General features: G+C 42.9%; 1 protein-coding gene across 4 annotated transcripts in view; it reads left to right on the forward strand.

Moving 5' to 3' along the window:
* PDK3 (pyruvate dehydrogenase kinase 3) overlaps positions 1–27,351 on the forward strand; it is a 132,195-nt gene that overhangs the window by 66,844 nt on the left and 38,000 nt on the right. For 2 of the 4 annotated variants that reach the window (XM_055337710.1, XM_055337711.1), the window contains exons 1-3: positions 554–843; positions 22,500–22,641; positions 26,442–26,513. In XM_055337710.1, the coding sequence (XP_055193685.1) occupies positions 738–843; positions 22,500–22,641; positions 26,442–26,513 (320 nt within the window). In that variant the 5' untranslated portion in view covers positions 554–737. Of the gene's footprint in view, positions 1–553; positions 844–1,720; positions 1,742–22,499; positions 22,642–26,441; positions 26,514–27,351 lie in introns of those variants that run through there. The other 2 variants (XM_055337713.1, XM_055337712.1) reach the window with 2 other exon arrangements.

Here is a 27,351-nt window from a genome sequence, read left to right on the forward strand (position 1 = left end):
CGTTACAATTAAGCCTGTGCAATGGGTGGGGGGCAGGCGTGAACCAGAAACACACTGCCATGTCATTCTGCCGAAGGGAAGTGGTGTGGTGGTGGGCATGAAACAGCCACTAAAGTGGTAAAAACAACAAGAAAATCAAAATGTACAGATGCAATGAGTCCTCCGGCGCCGCAGCCGGCCCATCCAGGGAGCGCCTCCCGGAAGAGGCGCCTGCAGCTGAGAGGGGCCTTGAACAGGGCGTAGGACTGGACTCCGGCCGTGGGCTCCGGGCCTCGTCGCAGTTCCATGGCACCTTTGCTACCTTTCGGCCGCAAAGGACTTAGCCGGGGGCGGGCCGCGGGGCTGCCGCACTCGCCGGGCGGGGCTCAGCCCCAGGAGCGAAGGAAGGTGGCGCCGGCGTCCGGGCGAACTCGAGCAGAAGAAAGCGGGGGCGGCGGCGGCGAATCAGCGGCCGGCGCGTGCGACCGCGCGCCCCCCGTGCCCCCCGCGCCCTCCGTGCGCCGCGTACGTGCGGCGGCCGACTCCGCCCCCGTGGGCGGGGCCTGGGGAAGCCGCGGGCGGCCGGCCGCGGCCCCGGAGCTGCTGCTGCTGCTGCGGCGGCTGCACCCTCGGCGCCAAGGCCGAGGCGGAGGCCGGGGCGCGCGCCTGGCTGACGTGCCCGACCCGCGCGGCTCGGCTGCGCCGTCTCCAGCGGCTGCCCGGGCGTCTCGGCTGCTCTGTGCACGACCTCGGCGAGGATGCGGCTTTTCCGGTGGCTGCTGAAGCAGCCGGTGCCTAAGCAGATCGAACGCTACTCGCGTTTCTCGCCGTCGCCACTGTCCATCAAGCAGTTCCTGGACTTCGGTGAGTGCAGGACCGGGCCCCCCACGGTCGCCACGGTCCCCACAGCCGCGGGACGCCGGGCTGCTGCCTTTCAGGCCCGCCGCCGCCACCGCGGGTCTCCGCAGCGCTGGGCAAAGTCCGTGGGAACCGCGGGCGGGGCTCTGGGATGCCCGGGGGCTCCCCCGAGGACTCGGATTTCGGGGCGCGGGGGAGGCAGGGCCTGGCACCCGCACACCGGCCAGGGCTTTACCTGGAAACACAGAAACCGCGTCCGAGGACCTTCATCCAGGCAGGACTCCCCGAACCTGCTCTGGTAGCTTCGAATCTACTTGACACAGACCTCACCGTCCTTAAAACTTAGTAGCGGAGTGTGGGTGGCTTTTTAATGGTTTTATTTGTAGATTCTTTTTTTAGTTGTTGTTGTTGGGTAAGAGCTGTTTAGAAACACCTTGAGGTCGAATAAATTATGCAATAACATTTTGTTCCTCTTTTGCCCTAAGGTGCTCCCGTGTGCCTGGAGCGGTGGGACTCCAACTGTTGTCCTTTCCGTGTAATGTTAAAGCAGTTAGAGGCCTGAGCTGCAAACGCCTTAGATGCTGGGGAGGAGAGGGCGCGTGGGCACCTAGCGTCAGAGCAGGGTCTGATACACCCCCGTTCATCGCGCCTCCCCGCTTGTGTCCCACCACCTTCTCCCCTGTCGAGTGGGCTGGTGGGCAGCGTACGCCAAATGAGGCGGGAGCGCAGAAGACCCGGCCCTCACCTTGCCGGAGAGGCCTAGCTGAGAGGAGAATAGATTCCACCACCTTACACTAACCGGATCGTGTTTCCCCAGAGTGGTGCCCTTTCAACCACAGAGCGAATACTTGCAGTTGCTGAAGGCGAGGGAGCTGGTTGTGAACCACCTGACAGTAAAACAAAGGTGCGCACCCAGGTACCAGAATAGAGCTCAGCATCCTCGAAGGGGAATAAAAAGCTCTTAAGGGAACATAATCTGACGTCTCTTCATTTCGTGACTTTTAAATAAATGTAAAGGGATGGTATCGGGTGGGAATAAAAACTAGAAGTGCAGAGGAGATAGAACGTCCAGGGAGGAGCTGATATGCAAGAGGTGTTGTTGCCTGTACTGAAAAAGTTGGGATAGGAAGAGAGGAATAGGTTAAAGTCGAGACCAAATTAAATTTTAAGAACCCACTTTGCCAGAGAATGATGAGGAAAGTCAAAGTTCAATGAGATGTTGATCTTTGCATCTTAAACTTCACTCCTGCAGGCTCTTCGGTAGTTAACCATCTCTGGCCACTTGTGAAAATTTTAGAGGTTTGAAGCAGCTCCTGACTTCAGGGTTTAGAAAGAAAATGTCACGGTTGCTATAAATAGCATGTTTTCCATCTCTAATTTATGGTTTAGAGAAGATTCTGAAGCTATCAGCTTCACTGGGGGTAAACTGAGTTAGGTTAATTCACCATAAAAGAAGCAAAAGGTATCCAGAAATTCCCAATTTCTTCCACCCTCAACATGGATGTGATAGTTCTGATAGCTTGGTGAAATTTCAGTTGATTTCGTTCTACAGCATCTAGTTTCTACCCATGTTAATAGGTGTCTTGGCAGGAATGTTACCTGAGTAGGAAAACCACAGTGGGAGATAGTGTTATCGTGGAAAGCCCATGGGACCAGTGTCTGGAAATAAATGTTCTAATTTTTGCTCTGCCACTAACTCAAGTGTGGCCTTGGCTGAGCGAACCTCACTGGGGTTCATTTTCCTAATCGATAAAAAGTGTGTATTGTATTAGGCAATCTCTAAAACACGACTCCTGAACTGTATGATTATAATTTCAAAGGACAAGGGATGAGCTTTGAAAAGAAAATATGACCAAATCTCCTGATAGGTATTTCCCACAAAAGGCTTCTGACCTATTTTGGGAGAGGTGGAGGGATATGCTAATCTAGGATAATGGAAGAAGCCTAATAATTGAAGTCTTTTCCTTATAAGGAAGCTCACAGGAGAGCTATATATAATTGTGGTGGAATTTGCTAGAAACTATGAGCCCAGTTTGTAATATCCAGAGACAGGTGACGGGCAGCCTGTCTCTGGATGACAACACCTAGAAGAAGAGCTGTCACAAAGGCCATCTCGACTTCTTCCTTTCTTTGAGTCCTTCTAGTTCTTGATAATTCTGTTTTGGCAAGTAATGTAGGAGTTTGAGGATCTAGGATGGATGGGGGGATATTTTTAAGGTGAGGAGGAAGAAGAGTAAAGAGGCTTTATGACCCTTTATGACTGTTGAAAACTGCAGATGAAGGCCACCTCACATGCTTAAAGGGCCAGCTGCGGAGCAGCAAGTGACTGCATGAAGCCAGCTAGGTGGGGACTGTGGCACCCTCCCAGGTATGTGCTGGTTCCAGAAGGGGCAGGTGGTTGGCACCAATTCGGTCTGTTTTAAAAGACCTGAGACTCAAAAAGAGTAGATATGTGGACCATGCTGACCTCCAGGCTGCTACTTTGTGACCTTTATGATTTTCTCCCTCACTGCTTTACAAACAGGACCTAAGTTTTTGACTGAGTAACTGGACAGGGACCAAAGAAAGGATGTACATGGAATTCAGTGCTTCAGTATTTGTTATAAGCACATTAACAAATAAATTGTAGTTCCTGTGGCCACTGAAATAGCTTTATTATACTAATCTGTCCACACTAGTAAAATAAGATTATCTTTTTTAAGAGTGGAGATTAAAAGTGGTTGTTATTTCAGAAGCAGTGATTTTACTTTATTTTTTTAAAGATTTTATTTATTTATTCAAGAGAGAGGCAGAGACACAGGCAGAGGGAGAAGCAGGCTCCATGCAGGGAGCCCGACGTGGGACTCGATCCCGGGACTCCAGGATTGCACCCTGGGCCAAAGGCAGGTGCTAAACCGCTGAGCCACCCAGGAATCCCTTGTTGTTGTTTTTTTTTTTAATGAGGTTTTCTAAAAAAAAAAAAAAAAAAGAGATTTTCTTTTTGGTCTGAGCTGGGAGTTACGTGGTTTCAAATTCAAAAAGTGCCAAAGGATGGAGACATACATACCACCTTCCTACTTTTGTCCACTAGCCCCTGCATTTTTTGTATAAACAGCAGCTTGTTAGAGATCTATCCGCATCTTGCTTTTTTTTTTTAATTTATTTATTTATGATATTCACAGAGAAAGAGAGAGAGAGGCAGAGACACAGGCAGAGGGAGAAGCAGGCTCCATGCACCGAGAGCCCGATATGGGATTCGATCCCGGATCTCCAGGATCGCGCCCTGAGCCAAAGGCAGGCGCCAAACCACTGCGCCACCCAGGGATCCCGCGCATCTTGCTTTTTAAACTCCATACCTTAGAGAGATTTTTAGATCTTCATCTACCGTACTTCCTTAGTTAGTTTATATGAGTGTTCTCTGATTTATTAGCCAACTCCCTCTTTAGGGCTCGTAGGTTGTTTCCAATCTTCCCTCTGGTGACCAGTGCTACTGGGAGTTGTGCTATACACGCACCCTTCTGTGTGCATACGGTGTGTGTACAAGTACAGATATAGGACGTGTTCCTAAACCTGGGATCACTACATCAGAGGGTGTGTGCATTTGAAATTTTCCTAAGCATTGTCCAGTTGCTTTCCCTAGAGATTGTCAATTTATCCTCTCTCTAGAAGTTCCTAAGGAGCGCCTGTTTTCCTCTGCTTTTACTAAATCATCATCAGACTTTTGAGAAGTGAAAAGTGTTATCTAGCTAGCATTTTTTTCTTCTGGAGTAAACAATTTTTCGGTTTGATTTTTTTTTATGGTGGAAAATTTTGAGCATATACAGAAGTAGCCAGAATCGTATGTCAAACTCCCGGGTTCAGTATATTGATAGCCACATGTTGCTTTGTCTATCTTGCATGTATGTGCAGTCTGTTAGATTTTCTTATTGAAACCATGCTTGTTTCAGAAAACTTTTTTTTCCTATATTAAGACCAATTTATCTTTCAGATAATCTGTTCTTTAAAAATTTGGTGGTGGGGCGCCTGGATGTCTCCGTTGGTTGAGCGTTGGACTCTTGGTTTTGACTCAGGTCATGATCTCTGGGTGATGAGACTGAGCTCCGCATTAGGCTCTGGTGTGGAGCACGGGACCTGCTTGAGATTCTCTCTCTCCCTCTGCCCCTCCCCTGTAAAAAGTCTTCAAATAAGTAAATAAAGTCTTTTAAAAAATGATTTGGTAGGATCCTCCTGTGAAACCTTTTAAACTTAGTGTCTTTGGGGACTCTTACTTTTTGACAGCTTTCTGTATTCTCTGGTATTGATCTATATGGATTTTGTGTTCTAGAGTACATTTTGTTATATTTCTTTAGAAAATTATCCTAGTCATTGAGGTTTTAAGTCAATTTATAGCTGAGATAGTAATCTTCTATCAGTCTTAATTTTCTCTGTGGCTGTTCCTCTGTTTTATATTTGTTCTCCCCTCCCCTTTCTTTTTTTTTTTTAAAGATTTTATTTATTTATTCATGAGAGACACACAGAGAGAGGCAGAGACACAAGCAGAGGGAGAAGCAGGCTCCATGCAGGGAGCCTGACATGGGACTCGATCCCGGGTCTCCAGGATCACGCCCTGGGTCGAAGGCAGGTGCCCAACTGCTGAGCCACCCAGGGATCCCCTCCCCTCTCCTTTCTTGATTAAATTATACAGTCATTTATGATTGGATACGTTTATTAGTTTTATGACTTTTGTTTTCTAGTTCATTAGTGTCCACTTTGACTTTGTTAATTCCCTCTGATCTCCTCAATCTCCTCCTGTTTATTTTGTTATTCTTTTTCTTCCGAGTTGGGCACTTGGTTTCTTTTCTATTTTGCTGTTTATTTCAGTACTTGAGGCCACAGTTGACCCCTCTGTTACTCACTGCTTTGGCAGCTGACGTGTCTGTATATGATCCTCTCTCCTCTCAGCTCTTCTGAATCTCCAGATTCTTGTTCTTCTGTGAACTAGGAGTTGTTGAGTTTTTAAGATTTCAGGGCAAGTACATCCTGTATTTTAATTTTATGTTTAGTTTTGTTGCATTGTGATCATGAAATGTCCGGATTATTTCTTTAATTTGTGGATATTTGTAGCCAATATATGGTTATTTCCTGTGAAGGTTCCTTGGGCAGCAGAAAGAAGATTATGTTCTCAGGTTACAGAGTTTAGTATACCAGACGTACCATATTAATTATGTTCTTTAAGTTTCCTACACCTTTACTTTTTCTAATCTACTTGATCCATCATGACCTGGGAGAAGTTCAAGTCTCCTAATGGATTTTTTTCCTCCATATCTCTTACAGTATTTCCTTGATACCTTTTTGCTGCTTAGACATTCTTTTTTTTTAGATTTTATTTATTCATGAGAGACACATAGAGAGAGGCAGAGAGGCAGAGATACAGGCAGAGGGAAAAGCAGGCTCCCTCTGGGGAGCCTGATGTGGGACTCCATGTGGGACTCCCATCACAGGACCCTGGGATCATGACCTGAGCTGAAGGCAGATGCTCAACCACTGAGCCACCCAGGCGCCCCAATGCTTAGACAGTCTTAACTGTCATGTCCTCATTGCAAGATATACCCTTTAGCGATACAAAGTGCTGCCCTCTTGCTAGGGTATTGCCCTTTAGCCTAGATTCAACCTTATTTGATGTTGAGATCTTAATTCCAATTTCCCCTTGTTTACATTTTCTGGTAGAGCATTGCTATTTTATTTTGTGGGGTTTTGTTTTCAGTCTTTTATTCTCAGTCTGAATTACTTAATTGTTGTCTTGAAATGTAGTTCAAAGTTGGGTTTGGCTTTGTGAATCAAACTTTCTTTTTTATGTGGTTAAACTTAACCAATGCATGTATTTGTTGATATGAAAGATCTGTCATCTCTAGTGATAAACATCTACAATTTTCTCTTTCTATTTTTAATACCTTGATTTTTCTACTGTATTATCTATCTTATTTGCTTTATTATAGTTCTTTTTAACAATTAGGTTTGAATTTTCGGTTCCTGTGATTATCGTAGGCCTTCGTCCCATAAGGTCACCACTAGCCACTTGAGCCTGTTTAACCCTTGAAATGTGGCTAGTGTGACTGAGAAGCTGAATTGATACAGATTTAAATTTAAAGCTGAAACTTGATTCAATGACTTGGAAAACTTCTAACTATGTTTAGAGCAATTTGGATATGTAATGCTACCTTAACTGTAAATTTGATGAAATCTCATTATAGGTCAGTTATTTCTGATAGAAATTTAGGTTTTGAATTGAGTTGTGCTGTAAGATGCACAATGGATTTCAAAGACTTAAGAACTGGCAAAATATCTCAATATATTTTTATATTCCTTGTAGACATGATAATGTTTTGGATACATTGGGTTAAATGAAATATAAAAACTTCCACCTGTTTTTGCCTTACTGTGGCTGTTACGCAGTTGTCAGTTAGACATGTATCTCACATTATGTTTCTATTGGACAGAGGCTTCCCATAGTATGTATTAATTCCTTAGTAGGAGTGAGAGAAATAGCTCATTTTCGTGTTTAGAATAAGCATTTATCGATTTTATTTCTCTGTATAACTTTCACAGTTTCCCCCCCTGAACCTGTTATCCTCAGGATTTTTGGACTAGTGTATTGTCTTTTTTTGTTTTGTTTTTTTGTTTGTTTTTTCTGTATTGTCTTTTGAAGTGCAGTTCATGCTAATGGTGGCTCCTTGTTACATTTGCAAAAGTGTGAGTTCTGTCTTTGCATTAAGTAGTTGTTAATAAGTGAAAGCTCCACTTAGTGGTATGAGGAAAGGAGAGTTTGAACTGTTAAGATATACATTAAAGATGGAACCTCCTGAATCTTGAATGAGTTCATAGGAAATGATTCACATCTGCATTCGGACCTCCTGTTTCGTCTCTCATTCTCACTCTGGCCAATTCTGGTTCCCTTACTTACCACTTGGATTCTCTCCCTGCAGCCTGGCTTCCCATTTGTTTTATTTCCTAGTTCCTTTGCACTTGTCTTTTGCACAGCTGCACTGGTTTCAGAGGTGTTTGTTTGCTCCTGTCCTTCTCTCATTTTTACTCCAAACCATCCCTTTACAGAGGGCGGTGCCTGCCCCTTCTTTGGAACCTCTCACAGCTTCCTCAGCTGCTTGCTCTCTGCAGTGTGGGTGCTCCCTGCTCCCTCATGGGTGATTACTGGCTTCATGTAAAGGTTATTAGACATTAAACACCTTCGTTGTTACGTAAGTTTAAACTTCCACCATGTCCCCACATTTAAATATAGCATCTCCCAAATAAAACCACCAGAAGGCAGGTTGTCTGACAACTCTGCCTTCTTTTCACAGAAAAGATTTCTGCCACCATCACGCTGCTTCTGTGAACCTAGGAGCCTTTAGCTATTAGAAGGCAGGTTTCTTTATTTTTACTGTTCTTGAGCTTTAAGGGCCGGCCACCTTCTGTTTTTCTTTAGAAAGTATTTTAAGATTCTGATACCCACTGAAAAGCTGGCTTTGGTTTCAAATGACTGCTCTTCGAAAAGTCTTGGTCTTTAAAGTCATTTTGCTCCTCGAAGCCTGATTACCACTGGAGAGAACAGGGATTTTGTTTCCAGAGGAGATGAAAAAAAATTTTTTTAAATTATCACAATAGGAAAGAGGAAAAACAATTGTGTTTTGTTTCCGAGTGTGTTTATTTTGTACCCATACATATATGTACATGAATCACCTTTTCTCCAAGCAGGAAGGTCTTTCTACTCTGAAGAGTTGCCAAGAATTAGACTAACCTGTTTGGAGACAGAAGCCAACTCTTTGGAATTAAAGAGGAAGAGAACAATTTCAGTTAGGGTCAAGATGTCTAACTTGGCTTCATGCATCTTGATCCGTATTTGGGGCCTTCATGACCCGCTAGAGTTGGGTTTCAACGTAATTTGGTTTATCAGGCTCTGGGCACCTAAGTTGTGGCTCTGGCTTCACTGTCTTTGCAGTTTTGTGTGGGAGTCTGTAGTCTTGAAGGGGAGACATGGCCACACTTGCTGACCTACTGAAGGGTGGTTTCCTCTCACTAAGCTCTAGGTAATTTGTTAGGCTGTTGGCGAGATTCTAGAAACATTGAATTTGTTACTGGATGGAATCAGAAAATATCATTGCTTTTCCTTTTCTTTTATATCATATGGGCATTAAATTATTTGACTTATGTGGTAAGCTGAAGTCAGAGTTGGGCAAATGCTTTTGTTTTAGGAATACCATAGTGGAAGATAGGTTGTCAGACTATATGGCCCGAGGGCCAGCCCCCTGTTTTTTTTTTTTAATTCATAGACTTTATCCTTTTTTTTTTTTTAAAGATTTTACTTACTTATTCATGAGAGACACGCAGAGAGAGAAGCAGGCTCCATGCAGGAAACCCGATGTGGGACTCATCCCGGGACTCTGGGATCATGCCCTGAGCCAAAGACAGGTGCTCAACCACTGAGCCACCCAGGCGTCCTCATAGACTTTATCTTAAATAGTTTTACATTCACCACAAAGTTGAGCAGAAAGTAGGAGCTCCCACATACAGCCCTTCCCCAAATACAGCCTCCCCTGCCATCAACATCCTGCTGTTGCCATCCAGTGTGTGCCATTTGCTAATAATCCATGAACCAACATTGGCCCATCATTATTATCCAAAGTCCATAGTTTATGTTAGGCTTCCCCTCTTTGTGTTGTACACTCTGTGGATTTTGACAGCTCGTTTTGGTCAATTAAGTTTTGTTGAAACATGCCCATTTATTACATATTGTCTGTGGTTTCTGTCCCTTCACAACACCAGAGTTAACTCTTTGGCCCACGGAGCCAAAAATGTTTACAGTCTGGCCCTTTACAGAAAGTTTTCGACCTCTGGTCTAAGTTAATTGTACCCTATTAAAGTAGCTCACAGTGATTGCTCTTAATTTGCGTTTAAATGATGAAGATCGTTTCTCCCATTTGCTAGTGAAAGTAAATCTTGGCTATCTGGAGCATAACTTGGAGTTAGCGGAGACTTTTTCAGGTAATCGGAGACTTTTTCAGGTAATCGGTGGTCTACCTATAAGGTATGTGCCCCTGAGAGGAATTACCATGTGGAAGGCAAAGTTCAAGTGTACTAGTTTCTCCACAGCCCTGCCACACTGAGGTTTTATGATTTTAATTGTATAGTAGGTAGCATAGACGCTAAATGTTTTCCTTTTTTTCCTGTGTGGGTTTATTCTCTGCATTTTGTGTATAAACTGTCCTTGACCATTTACTAACTGGAATCTGGAGTTTTAATCATTTGCAAGAATTCTTTGTATGTATTTGGCATGGTAACCTGTTGTGCGGTGTAAATACTGTTTTCCACTATGTTCCCTTTTTTGGTAATTATCAAAGTATATAATTAAAGACATTTGGAAAGAATATCACCTATAATTCTTCTATCCATTTTTTTGTGATAGCCTTCCAGCTTTTGCCCACATATTTGCTTATGTTAATGCTGACTGCTGGTTTCCTTTTTATTTAGTGCACAGTCTGAATTTTTATATACTCAGTCATTTACAGTGCTTTTATCATGGTCAGATTTATCACCTGTAGCATTTTGCAAATCATTACTAAACCCCTCTGGAATTTATTCCCATTTCTGACGGGGCTTTTGTAGCTGAGTCACTTTTGCTCTGTTCTGTTGTTTAGTTGCATAGCAACAATTATTAAGACCTCAAATCTTTCTTTGTTGTTTCTGTTTTATCACATGCTAAATTCACAGGGTAGTTTATATTTGTGGATTCTATTCAGTAGGACAGCTTTTCTGATTTTAACTAAATATATGTTAACTTTTGCCTTGTAATTTGTGTTGAAATTTGGTAAGGGCAGTTTCTTATTTATTACCATAAATTTTTTTTAGAAATTCTTGCTGTTCTTGCCCACTTACTCTTCCTGGTAAATTAGTTAACTTACAGGAAGATGTGCTAAGGGGACTGTGAGTGGCTTACCGGGCATTAGTTGAAACTAACCTGGAAGCATTCAGGTAGCGCATTTCACTTTTATGGTGGCGGCGGGGCAGTCAGTTTACCTCTATACTTCTGGGGGCAGAGCTGGATTTGATTGAGATCTCTGGTGGTATCCTTCATATCCCTCAAAGAGAACCCTATTCCTGGTCAGTGTCTATCTTTACTGAGATTATTATACTTTCTGCCATAATGAATGGCAGAAAAATTACAACAAACTATTACATTTACAAAGGTCTATATTTATATTCCCTCTAATTGAATAGTTGGGGTTCTAACTGAATTGTAGATTATTTCCTTAAGCATCACACAAGCAGTCGTGATTTTATTTTCATTCTTGGACTTGATATGTGATTCTGCTTGGCCATTTGAGTTGTACCAGTGTTGCTTGCTTTCTTACTAGGGCATGGAGGTCAGTATATAATAGTTTCACTGTTGGGAATAAATTATAAGTATCTCTCTAACATTTTCCTGGAGCAGGAAGTTAAATATTTCCCAGTGTCTTCTTGGCCAGAAAACAGTAGAGCCCTTTGAAATTTGTAACGTACCTTTTTCCAACAAATTGTTGGGTTTTCACAGACCAGAGCATTCTCCTCGTTTCATCTGAGCCTTTCCTTGGATCTGTTCTGGTAGAGTATAATGTTTCCTTAAACTTGGGGGCAGATAGTCCTTGTATAAATTTGGTTGATTCCTCCTACTTTTGATGTTAAGTAGAAAGCAAAATGATAATTGCCATTTTGCTTTTCCCATACTGGTCAGGTAATGTGGTCAAGCGAGCACTTTATTTCTAATCATCCCTTAAACTACTTGCTCATAGTGAGCGTCCCTTTCTCTAGAAACTGCCCTTTGGACAGAAGGAGGCCACTTCTTTGGTTATCATTCTTTCTGGATTCTCTGCCATGTCATCTCAGGCCTACATACTCATATTCCTGCTTCTTTAACCTCAGCTTGGCTTCAGTAGAGCTGTTCAAGAAGAAAATTAAAATGGACTCTCCAGAAACTGAAAAAGATTCAGCTAGCGTTTTCTGAGTACTTGCCAACACTAAGTATAAAATATAGTATCATGGAAGTCTCACAACAATTGTGCCATGTTACAAATTGGGAAACTGAGATTCAGGGCAGGTCAAACAGTAGAGCCAGGGCCCATCTGACCTGCTTATCTCACTGGCCCTCTGTAGCCGAGGATGTAGACCAGGATTGGGCACAGTGTGGGGACCCACTAGAAGGGAAGGGTCCACCAGTGTTGCCACCTGTCAAGAGTCACTGCACCCTCAGGTACAGCCATTTCCTCTATGGATGTGGCCAGCAATACTTATTTTTCCCATGTAGGATCATCTAGAGGGGAAGGAGAATAAGGATGGCTGGTGATGCTGAAAAGTCTCTTAAGACTATGAGGGGGCAGCCCAGGTGGCTCAGTGGTTTAGCACTGCCTTCGGTCCAGGACGTGATCCTGGAGACCTGGGATCGAGTCCCACGTCAGGCTCCCTGCATGGAGCCTGCTTCTCCCTCTGCCTGTATCTGTCTCTGCCCCCCCCTCTTTCTGTGTCTCTCATGAATAAATGAATAAAATCTTAAAAAAAAAGACTATGAGGAATTTCTTGGCCAGTTTTCTGAGAGGCTGAACCAAATCTCAGACATGAAAATAGAGACCAAAAATAGATGGGTAAATAACCACTTGTCTGAGCCTAAGGAAGTTGTGATTTGTTCTCCCTGCTTGGATTTTTTTGTGTGTGTGTGTGAATCAGGTTACTCAGTGGTCTTTAGTCTTGCTGCTCCTGAGACTAATCTGGGGTGTGCCTAAAACTAGTGGCACCTGCCCCTCATTGAGGCCAATTAAGTCAGTCTCTGGAGGGAGGGGCTCCCGGGCTGGCATTCTGGGTGACTCAGGTGACTGTAGTGTGTTCAGAACCACCACGTTGGACGCAGTAGATTTTTTTTTGCCTAAGCCTAAGGGTTGTGAACCCATTCAGGGGATGGAGTGTGGGAGATGCTGAAGGTTGACACTTAAGTAGTTAGGAGTTCATCAGCATTACTTGAACACCTGGATGTAGAATGAAGTGGAAATTAAGCTTCAGGAAATTGTCCAGGTATAGTCCCCCACTGCCTTTGAGAAACTTACAGATCAATGAGAAGCAGAGGAAAATACATAAATTTGTATGTGCTAGCCAAAATTTATGAGGCCTGTGACTTTATGGCATGCTTTCCTGCCGTCCCTACCTCTCCCTTGAAGGTTTCTGTGTAATAGGGGTAGTTTCGGGGAATGTGTGACATGTTTACCTTCTTGTCCTTCATCCAAAGTGTCCTTGGAGGGCAGCCTGTGTGGCTCAGCGGTTTAGCGCTGTCTTCAGCCCTGGGCCTGATCCTGGAGATCCGGGATCGAGTCCTGCGTTGGGCTCCCTGCATGGAGCCTGCTCCTCCCTCTGCCCATGTTTCTGCGTCTCTCTCTCTCTCTCTCTCTCTCTCTGTCTCTCTCTCTCATAAAAAAAAACCAAAGTGTCCTTGGAGGCTTTCTGGGTGGAGAACACAATTAGAAGAACACATATAAAAGTGTGTACTGTTTTTCTTGATTTCTGGTTCTTTTTCTTGGCTGCCTATTCGTAGCAGTGCTCTCTCCAGATTGTCCCAGAATTGACATATTAGGCAAGATTGGTATAAGATAAATAACTGTATAGAGATACAAACCAAAATTTAACCCTCTCAGATTCACCCAATGAGAGCTTAAACTTAGAGATCATCTCTTCAACCTTCCCAATTTTATATGTGGGCAAATAGAAGTCCCAAGTGAGGAAGAGACTGCCCGAGTTATCAGCTAGTTGTTGACGTCTTGGCCACCTCTTCCAAGGTGAACCAGAAATTATTCTTTCTAAGAGGTGAAGGGAACTTATATTTGTGTATCGCTCCCTGCCAGGCATAATAGTAGGCAGATGTAGCTGTAATTCTCCCATCATCCAGGTGGAGTAGATATTTCCATTTCTTGGATGAAGATGCCAAAGCTTAGATGATTTAAATATCCTGCCAAAGCAAAGTTAGGGGCAAAACCACACTTAAAATTCCAGTAGATGGAATCTTTATTTTCTTTTCTTTGTTTCTTTTGAGATGAGAGAGAGGTGTAGGAGCAGAGGGAAAGAATCTTAAGTAGGCTCCACGCCTAGTGTGAGGCTGGAAGTGGGGCTCAGTCTCACAACCCTGAGATCATGAGCTGAGCCAAAATCAAGAGTCAAACTGAGCCACCCAGGTGCCCCCTCAAATAGATGGAGCTTTTAAACCTGTGCTTTTTTCAGTTCAACATAGTAAAATATTTCATTTAACGTAATATGCCACTACCCTGATCTACTTCTTTCCAGCGAACGTAGTCTCTGTTAGTAATGCCAAGGTTTTGTCTAAATTTGTTCCACTAAACAATCAGGAAATTGCACACTCTAATGCTCATCTAGACTTATCATTTCCAAACTATCAGACTGATTCCTGCTTCATTTACTTACACTGAAACAATTCTCACTCTGAGGACCACCACCACCTGTTAGCCTGCTTATTGCCTCTGGGTATATAAGAAGCCATCTATGTGGACTTGTACCCAAGTCTTAATTTCTGGTGTCTACCAGCAGTGCGAGTGTGAGCAGATCACATAATTCAGTGTGTTTAGCTACGTAATAGAAATGATAGCATCTAATCATAGACTTGTAGTACTGGTGAAATTGAGAACATGGGGCACAATGCGTGGCACATGGTTGGTGTTCAGTAGATGTTGGCTCTGCTTTTATTATGGGAAGTTAGTGACACAGCATTTCCTGGATGAAATCAGCTTCCTGCTAAGAATAAAAGCTGCATAGAGAGCTCTCAACCTTGAATGTTAATTATCTTAAAGTTTGTTGGCTGAAGGTCCCAGGTATAAAAACTGATCATTTTCCAAGAAACATGGCACTTTCAGTTCATTTGTGCTTTGAGCCTGACTGGCTTTGGATCCCCTTCGTTCACTATAATGGTTAACTTAACATTTTGCCTCATTTAACCTTGAAGATGAGTACACGGTGACCTTTACTTAAATGTTCCTGCTTCCATGACAGTGGGGCATCCTGGAATTTACCAATCCACCATTAGGACTAGATTCTAAAGCCCCTTCTGGAATAAGGTTGATAATGAGTCTTTGTGGTAGCTTCGGCTACGGTTGTTACTCACATGCTCTAGCATGTCAAAGCTCTGCTTGCGATATCAGTTCCAAACACATCCATGCCTCTTCCCTCCACTCTCTGGCCTGATGCATCATACTGACAGTTACTGCCACTTTATTATCACCTTCCTCCCTACCTTTGGCTCCTCTTTCCCTAACTTGAAGGATTTGCTACCTCTGACCAAATATATAGAATGGAGTGGTCTGTCTACAAGAAGAGTTTATCACTACCAGCAAATATTATCTTGCATCCCTGAATTTTATTTGCTATAGTGAGTGTATGCTAAAACTCACTAGGTATTTTGATTTTGAGTTCTAATCAGGACATGTCTATTAAATACCTGCAGTGTGTTGCATATTGTGCTAGTAGACTCTTCAATGTTGTGAGGAATCCTGGGACCTACAGGGCAAAGAACTCAGTGAATGGGGGGACTGGCAGAGGGGTTGCCCAGGCAGAGGACACAAATGGTGGTCTCACAGTGAAATCTATTGCTTTGGCCTCACCTGGCATACAGAAGGGCAGGTTTCTCACTAATCTGTTTATGGACACATATCTACCTTCAAAGAGCAAATTCTAGAGAGAGGATGAGGGCAGTAGTGGATGTTACTCACTTCCCCTCAGCACACAGGTAGATTCCCCTCAGGGAAGGGTCCACTAACCCTCATCTACCTTAATTAAGAACTCCATCATGATCACCTTGTATTCTTTTTTCCTATAAGAACAACAAAAATCATTACATGAGTCTACCACCTCCATTACATATGGTAGCACATTCTATATGAGATTTTTATATTCTTTTTAGAAAATAGAATGGCTCTAGTTATTGGAAGACCTTTTTTAGAGGACTGCTTTTAAGGGGCTCCTGGGTGGCTCGGTCAGTTGAGTGTCCTACTTGGTTTTGGCTCATGTCGTGATCTCAGGGTTGTAAGATCGAGCCCTGTGTTGGGCTCTGTGCTCAGCTTGGAGTCTGCTCAGGTTTTCCCTCTCTCTCTGCCTCTCTCCCCCCTCACACATGCTCTTTCTTTCTGTAGAAAACAAATAAATCTTAAAAAAGAAGACTACTTTTAAAAATAATCTTTCGAATGACTGGATATTTCCCCCATGTAAATATACAATATTGTAATTTATTTTACTCTTTCCCTTATTGTTGGATATTTAGGTTGTTTACCATGTCCCTACCAAACCTTTTATTTGAAAAAATTTGGAAAAGTTGTAAGAATGATACAGTTCACACCCATGTTTGGCACCTAGATCCACCAGTTACTTCGCCATATTTGCTTTTTACCTTTCCCTTCCCCACCCACCCCTCTTCCTGTCTCCTTTCTTCCCCCTCTCTCTACACATGCTTTTTTGCCTGAACCACTTGAGAGTAAGCTATAAATGTCACGACTTCCGCTAGATACATAAGTATATATATCCTAAGCGTAAGAGTATTCTGCTAATAACCATGATACACTTATCACACTTGGGGAATTTATCATAATAAAACTGAATATTCAAATTTCCCCTCATGACTGGTGGCTCCGGTATTGGACAGCTCAGGTCTGGAACATACTCAACAGGCACTATGGCCAACGAAGCTGCTGAGCTAGATGCAGTAGAGCCCAGGAGGGGCTTCTGCCTTGGTAATGTACCATCGATAGAGGGTGGGAATAACAGGTAGGGCTGGTTGGCTGAAAACCTTCTGAGAATGACCTGGAAGCCTGGAAGCAGTAGGGTCATCACCCTGTACCCTGATCCTCAGAACATTAGTAGGCAGCAGTTATCTGTAGGTAAAGCAAAAGGCTGAAGGAGGCTCTTCTCTAATGGCACTGAGTGAACTACTTAAGGAGAATTAGGGATTCTGGTGTGGTGTTGGGACCCCACCAAAAAGCACCCACCTATGTAACCAGGTATTTGGAGTCCTCACTTCGTTGGTGTTTGAAGGCTGCTTTACCCTGAAGGATTACTGCACAAGTGTAGATCACCAGATGTCTGAGGAAAGCCACAGTGAGAAAGAGAAGCTAAGATAAATACATTGTCCCCAAAAGATGACCACACAGGAAACAAGTTCAGGCAATAAAAGAGTGCTTTAAAATGTAACTCGAGAAATAAATTATCTTCTGCACCTCCTCATGAACATCTTAGGGCAGGTTGTGCTTTGTAAAGATGGCCACAGTGGTGGTTTCCTAACATGTGCCCTTGCCAGCCCTCCCTCAGGAGAAGGGGGAATCTGTTCCCTTCCCCTGGAGTCTGGACAGGCTTTGTGACTTCTGAGCCTGGGTCATAAAAGGCCATGCAGCTTCGCCTTGTTTCCTGAAGCCATGCAAGAATCCAGCTTAACCCCAGGCCGCCACGTGAGGTAGCCTATGAATGAGGCCACCAGGTGTAGTGCTCTGGCAGGCGATCCTAGTTGGCAAGTAATCGACCCAAGGTTCAGACTTAAAAATGAGGAGCCTTCAGAAGCTTCTAGTTCCGCACTGTCTAGCCACTGCCCGCGCCCCACAGCCCTAGCCTTTAAGTTCCCAGCTGAGGTCCCAGACAAGCCATCCCTCCTGTGTCCTGTCTGAATTTCTAACCCATGGCATAATAAAATAGACCTTGGTCTGAAAGAGGTAGTACGATGTCTGGATGTTGTTGGGGTATTGAATTTGATAGGGAATGAGATGTGTGTGAAATCTCCAGTTTTGGGCTCTTTGGCTCTGAAGTTTCTGACTCACCATTAGTAATAATAACCAAACACAGTCTGGCCTAGAGTGGAGGCAGCCTGAATTGGTAGACTCCCAAGTTACCTATTTTGATCTCTCTTTATATTCAGGAATAAGTTTTTCCAGATAAAGGAAAACTGAAAATTCTCAAGCAGTGAAGTAGTATTTCTAGACACAGAGTGAACATTTTAAAAGTATAAGCTTTTCTTTTGAAGGACAATTCAGTAATCATTGTTTAGCCATGGTAAGTCCAAAAATTAATTACTTATGATTAAAAAATTCAGTGTTTCCAAAAGATTGAAATCTTACAAGTGTAACTGGAGAAAACTCAGAGCTGTCCCTAAAATATTATTTTCTCAGTTATACTTTACCCATTTTGGCATGATTAGTGGTAAAAATACATTTGCAGACTCAAACATTTAATTGGCAGTATTTAGGGGGAAAAACAGCATCACTAGAATGAGCTGGTCATTCTGTTGGTTATTGATGCCTTACTCTAGTTTTTCCTTTTCTTACTCTCCTTTTTCACTCCCTGATTCCATTACTGCCTCTTCCAAACCATTCCCCACCAAGTGTTAGAACTGAAACATGTGGACAAAGATAGCTAGCCATCAGGGGACTCTCCATTTGGAGGGGCATGTGCTCAACCTTCTGTTTAAATTGTAAGATACACTATCAGGTCAGTTTATTAACTGAAAAAATATTCTACTTCCTGTAAACTAATCAGAAAGAGGATTTAAGACTTACCAAATACACAGACCATTGTGGAAACCAGGTATAAATAATTAGTCTGAACTCTTGCTCTCAGAAGGCTAGTCAGACATTCCTTTTTTACTGGTAACTGTCACCAAGATGGATCCCTGCACCTGCTTGAAAGTCATTTGTGTTTCTGTGTCTGTTCATTTTTATTCAAGACTTTATTTATCCATTCATGAGAGACACAAAGAGAGAGGCAGAAACATAGGCAGAGGGAGAAGCAGGTACCCTGCAGGGAGTCTGATGTGGGATTCGATCCCAGGACCCTGGGATCATGACCTGGGCCAAAGGCAGACACTCAATCACTGAACCACTCAGGTGCCCCTATGTCTGTTCATTTTATGTCTTGATGAATGGAAAGTTATTTGGAATCTCTTTAGACAAAACAAATCATACCTTTTGGAAATGTAGTAATTGTCTTCAACTTCTCAATGAGAGGGCAAAGTATGAAAAACAGAGAATAGACTAGGGCGCCTGAGTGATGCAGTCTGTTGAGTGTCCAACTTTTAATTTTGGCTCAGGTTATGACCTCAGGGTTGTAGGATCATGCCCCATGTTGGGCTCCACGCTTGACATGGAGTCTGCTTAAGAGTCTCACTGCCTCTTGCTCTGCAACCCACTCCCCACTCTCATGCTTTCTCTCTTTCTTGGATAAAAACATACATCTTTTTTTTTTATAAAAAGAAATAACAGAAGAGAATTGAAGGGTCACCAAATGAGCACAAAAACACTGAAGAAATACACACGAATGGAGTTAAACTAATGACTTCATTTTATTCATCAAGTCCCAGAATGTTCCCTGTCCCTCACCCACTCCTTCATCATCCACTGAACTGATGCTAGGAAAAAATGTCATTGGTAAAATTGAATAAGGTGAAGCATACAGAGAAATGCAGAATAAAAATAGAAAATCAAAATTAAGGAATGCAGAGAAGCCAAGTAAGTGGGGAAAAAATGAAGCTGAATAACTGGAAAGAGTCACTGGAAAATACTCAGTATGCCAGAAGACTTATAAAACCTGAAGCCTCTTAGAGGACATTCAATTAAAACCGAAAGGCTTTTTTTTTTAAAGTTTACTTAAAAAAGAAAAAAAGATTGTTGGAACCCTTTGATTTAAACTGAGTATCCAGCATTAATACATAGGATAAAATACTTTCAACTTACATGAGCAAAACCACAGAAAGGTTATAAAAAAGTTGGACCTTTCATACTTATTTTTAGGTTCACTAATTAACTAAAAAAGGCTTACCTCCTTGTTTAAGCTGATGTATAATTAAGGTATCTGAGTACAAAGAATTCATCTCTAAAGCTAAATACGAATGTAGGAGGCAAAACCTGAGATTTTTCAGATAATTTTTTTAATAAAAACTTCTGAAAGTATTATCTTTCTGGCAAATCATTGAGAAACTACCATAGGTCAGGTACTCTTATTGGTGCCATGGGGGATACAGAGACAAAACAAGGCTCTTTCTCTGCTAGTTCACAAGGAGCTGATAATCCAAGATGACTAGAATAACTGCCTCCTGGTATTTGGTTGTCTTCGACCATACCAAGTTGTTGAATTGTCTAGTTAATGCAGAGTCGACCAATGTACACATCAAGGCCTTTTATTTTAAAATAAAACGAAGTGGATGGTAGGAGCACAACTTACTTTAATCCTTTTTAATCCCTTTTTAATTATGTAGAATCATCAAATGAGCAGAGGCAACCGCACTCAACCAGAATGCAGCCAGAGCTCTCAGGGCTTAGCTAGTATCAGGTTATTTGATCTGGCACCCTGTGGCCTCAGGCTGTTCTGCTTTATCATCATTTGCATCATTAGTGATGGCTATTTAATGAGCCCCCTCTTCTAAATTTTAAGAAAGTTGTTAATGTTAAACGTTAAGCACTTTTTAACCCTTGCTACACCTCTGTGAAGTAGGTACTGTTCCCACAGCTGTCCCCCCCACCCCCGACCCCCGCCCCACCAGGCATAGAAGCACAATGACACTTGCCACCTGCCAGCCAGCTCCCACCTTTCCCGTCGTGCCCTTTCTCTGACCCTGGGTTTCTAATTTGCTGGTCCTAATATGGAAGCTTAAACATGTAAACTTTAGTGTCCAAAAAACTCAGATAATTTTTTAAAATCCTGCATTCATGCTGCTACTCACAGTTCCAGTCCGATCCCCGTGGGGCGCTTCTTCTTCTCCGTCCTCTCACTTCCTTCTCCTGTAGGGAGAAGGGCAGCCTTCCTTCCGTGCTGGAAGAAAAGGTCCTCTCTATTTAACTGGGATGCAAAGTCTTTGTCCTGGTATGTGGAAAGTTAGATGCACATTTTACCTTAGATAATAACAGGTCCTTCATTTTGTGATGCGATTCCCTGTGATTTAGGTATCAGCATCTTTAGTGCACTTAAAATGATTCAGCTCTTAGAATCCTACAGAACGTTTTAGGAATGATACATATGATCTGAAGCAAAGCAGCCAGAGTCCTTTTAAATGTTAATCATCTAAAGCCAAATAAATGTGCATAGAGTAGATGATGGAAGGTCGTTGCTGGGATAATCACACCCCTTCTTTACTGGGGGTGGGGGGGAAGAGTGGGGGACAGATCCTTGATGAATTAAAGATGCACCAGAGGCCTTCAGTGTACTCACCTGGGGTGAAGGAAGTAAGGGAGGGATTAAGACGCCTTTTATTCTAACTTTTTTTTTTTTTAATGGAGAAGAGGGCTCAGGGGTCAGTGGGCAAAAGAAAGGTTCTGCAGATGACTTTCTCAAGTGGGTTCTTTTATTTCTAGTCTTATTCAGTGGGGAGAGGAAAGGAATAAACCAGAGCTTGGCTGCAAGTGTTAGCAAATCAGATTTACTTCTGTGTCTCTGGTTTGCGGCCTGCATCACATTTGGAAGAATGAGAATCTGAGGGAGAAAAGTTTTATCCAAGCCTTGCTTGTTTCTCTCTGGGCCTGGCCCCAAGTTGCCCATGTCCAGACAGCCTTCTGGCAGTACGGAACATCAGAAAGGCCTCTGGAATGTGAGAGAGTTGGGACGGACCCAGAAGTATCACAGAGGACAGAAGAAGGACTAATGTTTATTGATCGCCTACTTCGTGTCAGGCTCTGTACACATTAGCACATTGAGTCTTTACAAAAACTGAACTTCTGTCCCCATTTTACAGGTGAAAGCAGCTGAGACTTAGAGCAATTAAGAAGCTTACTGAAGGTTTTCTGCCCCCAAAATGGAGGAGTTGGGGCTGAAGCACATTTCTGTCCTCAAAGCCCATGTCCTTTCTACCATACCCCCACCCCCCAGCCATCATCAGGTTTACAGAAGGGCTTGGGGGTCATGGAACTACTCTACTCACAACAGCTAGGGAAGGGGCTCGTGTTTCCATGTTCTGTGTACCTTTTCTCTTATTGTGTCCTAGTTATGTAAATTTTATGCACAAGCAGCTCAGGACAACCGACAGAAGATTCTGTGACCTCCATCTTTATGGCCAACACTAGGTCTTACCCTCTTGGACATGTCAGAGTAGATCTCTGTTTCTGAGCGCACCTGTGTGCTGGTTTCTCTGGCACATCCTAAGGCCCCATGTCTCGATCCGAGCAGGTCTGTGGCTGCTTCCTAGAGTAACAAAGCTCTGATCCCTGGAGAAACACATTTGAAGGAAACCTTGGGAAGCAGTTGACACACAGGAGGTGAATATTTGTGGAATGAATGGGTCTGTTGCCTTCTGGAAACCCCTGTGAGTGGGAGTGGATTTGCATGTTCTCTTACTTTTGTACTCGACACTTTTCCCACAGTGTTTATTTGAAAACATATTCAGATTATATCCCAGGTCATTTTTCTGTCACTACTGGTAACACTAGAAATGTATTTGTGTTAAGAAGAAAACCCGCTTTCAAGGTTGCCTCTTGGACTAAATGTTCTTTTTCTATTCTAATTAAATCATTTTCTTAAACTTGTATTTCAGAGAATAAAAATTTAACTAGAGACTGCAGGGTTGTTTAATTATTTTCTCCTCCTAACCAGTAACTGTGTTATCATGAGAGCACTTTATTATTCCATCTGTTAGATTAGAAAATCATGGAACATTTATTGTCTTTTAATAGGGCGAGATAATGCATGTGAGAAAACTTCATACATGTTTCTGCGAAAGGAGCTTCCTGTACGACTGGCTAACACAATGAGAGAAGTTAATCTTCTGCCGGATAACTTGCTTAACCGCCCTTCAGTAGGGTTGGTTCAGAGTTGGTAAGTAAATAATGTGGCTTTAGATGGGTCTTCCCATAATGCTCTGAACACTTGGCATTGAGACCATTCTCCCTAAAAGTACATGTACTGCATGTGTGGGAATGAGTCATTCGGGATAGCTGCATTTTCCAAGCAATTAAAAGTTTGTTCCTCTTTTCTTTTCTTTCTTTTTTTCTGACAACTTAAAATTGTTTTAATTAAAAGACTTTAAAACTGTGCTAGACAGCTTTCTTGACTTTTCAAATTTTATTTTTCGCTTATAAATGTAACTGCTCACTGAAACAAAAATTAGCACAGAAAGATTTAAAGGAATAGCAACACAGTGACCCATGGGAACAGGTCTGGAGTCCTCTGGGTGAGGGGATATTGCCACTTTTCGATCAAGTCACAGCCTTGCTCCTTTTATTTTCCTGTTAGAATTTCTTGTTGGCAGTATTTCTGTTAAAGAAAATTAAGTCATTTAAAGGGGAACCTCGGATTGTAAAAATATCAGTGCCTAATTTGTTTCACTCGCCCTATGAAAAATTTAAAAAAAACCTCAACACAGTATGACAAAGTTCAATCGTGTACAGCTCTGATACTTTGGGCACATGTTATTTAATTGAGGAAGTTGAATTTGTGGCAAAACTCTCCACTAGGTAAGCAGGGGGAGGTTGGTGAGTGGTAGGGTGGAAGAGCCGGTGGCATATTTTCAGAAAGGGATTTGCATATGTCTGAGAAACACTTGCATGTCTCCTGTGTGTTAAAGCAAGGTCCAAGTACCTGTGGAGAAAGCTGGAGGAGTCGGGGAGACCAAAAAGTGCTCTCTAGCCAGTACAGAGGCAGTGCTGTGGGTGCACAGAGGAGCGGGTAGGGGGTCCGTGGTGGCTTTGCACTGTCCCTGGGTGGGCGGTGGAGGGGACAGCGACAGGGACATGGAGAGCACTTCAGGGGAAGGGAACGATGTGGACAGATAGGAGAACCGAGCCGTTAATTAGTTTTCATTTAAAAGGTTAATGGCAGCCAGGCTTCTGCAAGGGAGTGGATGTTGAACAGTTATTCCTCAGTAATACTGATTACAGTCTGTTCTTAGGGCTAAGCACAAATTGTCTGAGAAGCAGTATACTGGGTGGTCTGAGCCATGGGGCACCCAGTCCCTGTCCCAGATGAGCCACGGCTCCTGCGCGTGGTAGGCTCAGGGGCCCTGGGGTGCAGGGGAGGTCAGAGAGCGGCCATGAGGACCTGACGTCCATCGTCTGTCACTTTCTGCCCCAGATGCAGCATGTGTTCCAGCAGGAGCAGCAAGGACCTGTTTGCTTGTGCTTTCTTTCTTGCTTCAAGACCATCATCAGAAATTTCCCAGCAGAAAGCGTGTAGGCACTGTTGGGGTCATTGTGGTGGGAATCTGAGGTCAGCTAGATGACCTCCGAGTCCCCTGGGCCTGGTGGGAGTGACAGTCGAGCATCTGTCACTTACCTAAAGGTTCCTTCAGGGGCTCCAAAGAGAATTTCTGGCAAAGTAGGACTCAGATTAGGGGTCATCTCTTTCTTTGGTCTCATGTGTCTTCTGTAGCCATTCCAAACACCTGCATGTCACTTTAAAAAAAAATAAATTTTGAGCTAATTTCCTAGATAGCAGAAAGGTTTGCAAAGCTAGCAGCAAGAATTCCCAAATCCTTCACCCGGAGTCACTAATTCTTAACATCCAGCAGCATTTGTTCTGCTGTTCTCTTTCATATGCACACTGTGTGTGTGTGTGTGTGTGTGTGTGTACGTACGTGTGTGTACGTGTACTTTTAGGGTATATCGTGTGGTACACACATACCTGATACACATTTTTTTCCTAAACCATTTGGGTTAATGGTAGACATCATGCCCTTCCACCCCTAAAGACTTCAGTATATATCTCCTTAGAACAACTCTTAGAAAACCACAGTATGATTATCAAATTTGGGAGTTTAACATTGGTCCAGTAATATTTTCTAATGTGGGAGACCTTGTTCTCATTTCATTAATTGCCCTAATAGTGCTCATTTATTTATTTATTTATTTTTAAAAAAGATTTATTTATTTTTATTTATTTATGATAGACATAGAGAGAGAGGCAGAGACACAGGAGGAGGGAGAAGCAGGCTCCATGTCGGGAGCCTGACGTGGGACTTGATCCCGGGACTCCAGGATCACACCCTGGGCCAAAGGCAGGCACTAAACCACTGAGCCACCCAGGGATCCCCTCTTTTTAAAAAAAAAAAAACAATCCCCACCCCAATGTGGGAATCCAGTTTAGGATCACACACTGTGCTTAGCTCTCATTTCCTTTTCATCTCAGAAGTGACTCTTACTCATCACAAGCCATGAAGCCCACCTCAGCTGGAGTGTGTTCTCCTGGTTCTCCTGACTTTCAGGCCAGGAAGATCAGCAGCATCTTTGGCTCCTCTCACCCATGACTTTGCTCTTTAGATGAACTACCTCCTTTGGAAGGGATAGGTGACCTCCTTAGAATGCTGCTGGCGTGCGATGGGGTAGAGGGCCTTGTTGCCTATGGCTGACTTTGCCCTCTGACTTGGCCCTCTATGAGTGGTTTGACCTAATGATTTCAACAGTGCCTGATCCATAGCCTGATTTGCCTAGAGGCTTTTAGAAAGTATATACAGGGTTGAACATACTTTAGTATCACGCATCGTTATAAAGTTCAAGTGAGGCTGATTACTAAAACATTATTCCTGTTTATGTATTTATATGCTTCGCAGTCAATTTTTTTGTTACTGGAGTACCCTCATCCTCCCTCCAAAGCTAGGTAGCAGGATTAGTGGTAATTAATTGTTAGAAATAATTATATTAAGGGATCATTCTTTCCGGGCATGTTCAGATCCAGAGCAGAGATGACACACCTCTGAGTAATTGGTATCTCTGAATCCTCTCCAGATCTAGCGGGGTCTGTCTGGATCTAGCTGCTACAGTAACATGCCTCTCTGCATCCCATTTTTCCGTGTTCTCTAGATATTTATTTTGGACACATTATTTCCCATACTGGCCCTGATTGAGATATGCAGCTATTTTTAATTCAGAAGCTGTTTCTGAGGACCTAAGAGGCATTCCTTCTCCTCATTGCAGTGTTGATGGGATTAGTTTAACTCTGAGAAGGAACGTTTATTTCTAGTTTCTAAGTGCTTGGCGTGCACCTGAATATCACACATGTGTTTCTTACAATTTATATGCACTTCTTGGCTAATCAGACTGTAGATTTGGTGTATCAGTTAGAATATGTTTGTGAGTAGCAGAAAATCCAATTAAATAATAAATTGGCTCATGTAGCCGTAGGATGAGCTTTGGTGTGGGTTCAGTTTAGAGATTCACGAGGTTATCATGGCCCTGTGTTCCATGGTGTCGGCTTTATTTTCAGGCTGGATTTCTTCCTGGTCACAGAATAGCTGCAACATTTCCAGGGTTCACTGTAAAAAAAAAAAAAAGCGGAGCAAGTTAATTTCTCTCCCAAAGACGCCCCCCCCACCAAGTCTTCTCTCTTATTTTACTGGGGCAGTGCCCCCATTGCTGAGCCAGTTCCTTTGTTCAGGGGAATGCAGTGCAATGACAGGCTGAGGCCTAGACTGTTGGACTAGCTAGTAGTCGGTGACAAGAAAAATACCATTACCCAGAGAAAAATCAGGCCACTCAGGAGCTTTGCCTGGCATCAGCTTCCCCTGCAGCACTTGGGCTGCAATGGGGGAGGGGATGGGGTAGATACCTGAGTGAGAATTTAGGGTACTCTTAGAAAGGGGGAAAGGAGGAATGGATGTTAACACAGTAACTCATCTTTTTTAGGTATATGCAGAGCTTTCTTGAACTTCTAGAATATGAAAATAAGAGCCCTGAGGATCCACAGGTCTTGGATAAGTAAGTATGGTATCAAATTTACTTGAAAGTAAAAACATCCAGGTTAAAAAATGTTTTGGTAGATGGAACTCATGTCATTATGAACCAAGAAGTATAATTTGGATTAAAGCATTAGCTTTGTTCATGGGTAACAACTCAACATCGCATTTTTAAATAATTTGAGTTAATTTAACATACCACAGAAGGAATAATGACTCTTGAAATGACGTTTCTTGATCTAGTTCTTAATATTTTTGCTCATGGCGAACTGGGGCATGCCACTCACTATAAATATTGCAGTAAATGTTCCACCTAGTGGTAGTTTTAAGAATGCAGTGGCCTCTGTATAGACATGAATTTATCTACAGTCCTTTACCATTTTTTTCAGTTAAAAAAAAATTTCAGTGCAGCATAACAGTTGAGCTCAGAAAACCTGTAATGCTTTCATTTTGGAGCGGCATAAAAGAGTCCACTTTTAATATAATTCTCTTGCTGCTGCTTTGCACAAAGACCGCTAACTTCTCATGCTGATGGAAAATGTTTCTTTTTTCTTCATCTTCATTTAACTGGAAAACACTAACCCGTAGCTCCGAGTGTGCTCTTTTACTCCCAAGAGAAATTCAGTATCCCCTTCTTATTACTTTCCCCCTGTTTCATTTACACACGAGTGAATGCACATGGCAGGTCTGCTGTGCTGTAGAATTTTTTTCTACATAGAAGCCTGGTCCACAAAGTTATGGCACCAAATCCCTTACACATAGGTGTCCCATAAAAAGAACTAAGAAACATTGTGTTATACAAGCAACCTTAGCTGGAGGCATTCAACGCAGCCCTTGTAGTTCACAGATAAGGAAACTGA

The sequence above is a fragment of the Nyctereutes procyonoides genome, unplaced genomic scaffold (assembly GCF_905146905.1).
Source record: "Nyctereutes procyonoides isolate TBG_1078 unplaced genomic scaffold, NYPRO_anot_genome, whole genome shotgun sequence".
Classification (NCBI taxonomy): domain Eukaryota; kingdom Metazoa; phylum Chordata; class Mammalia; order Carnivora; family Canidae; genus Nyctereutes; species Nyctereutes procyonoides.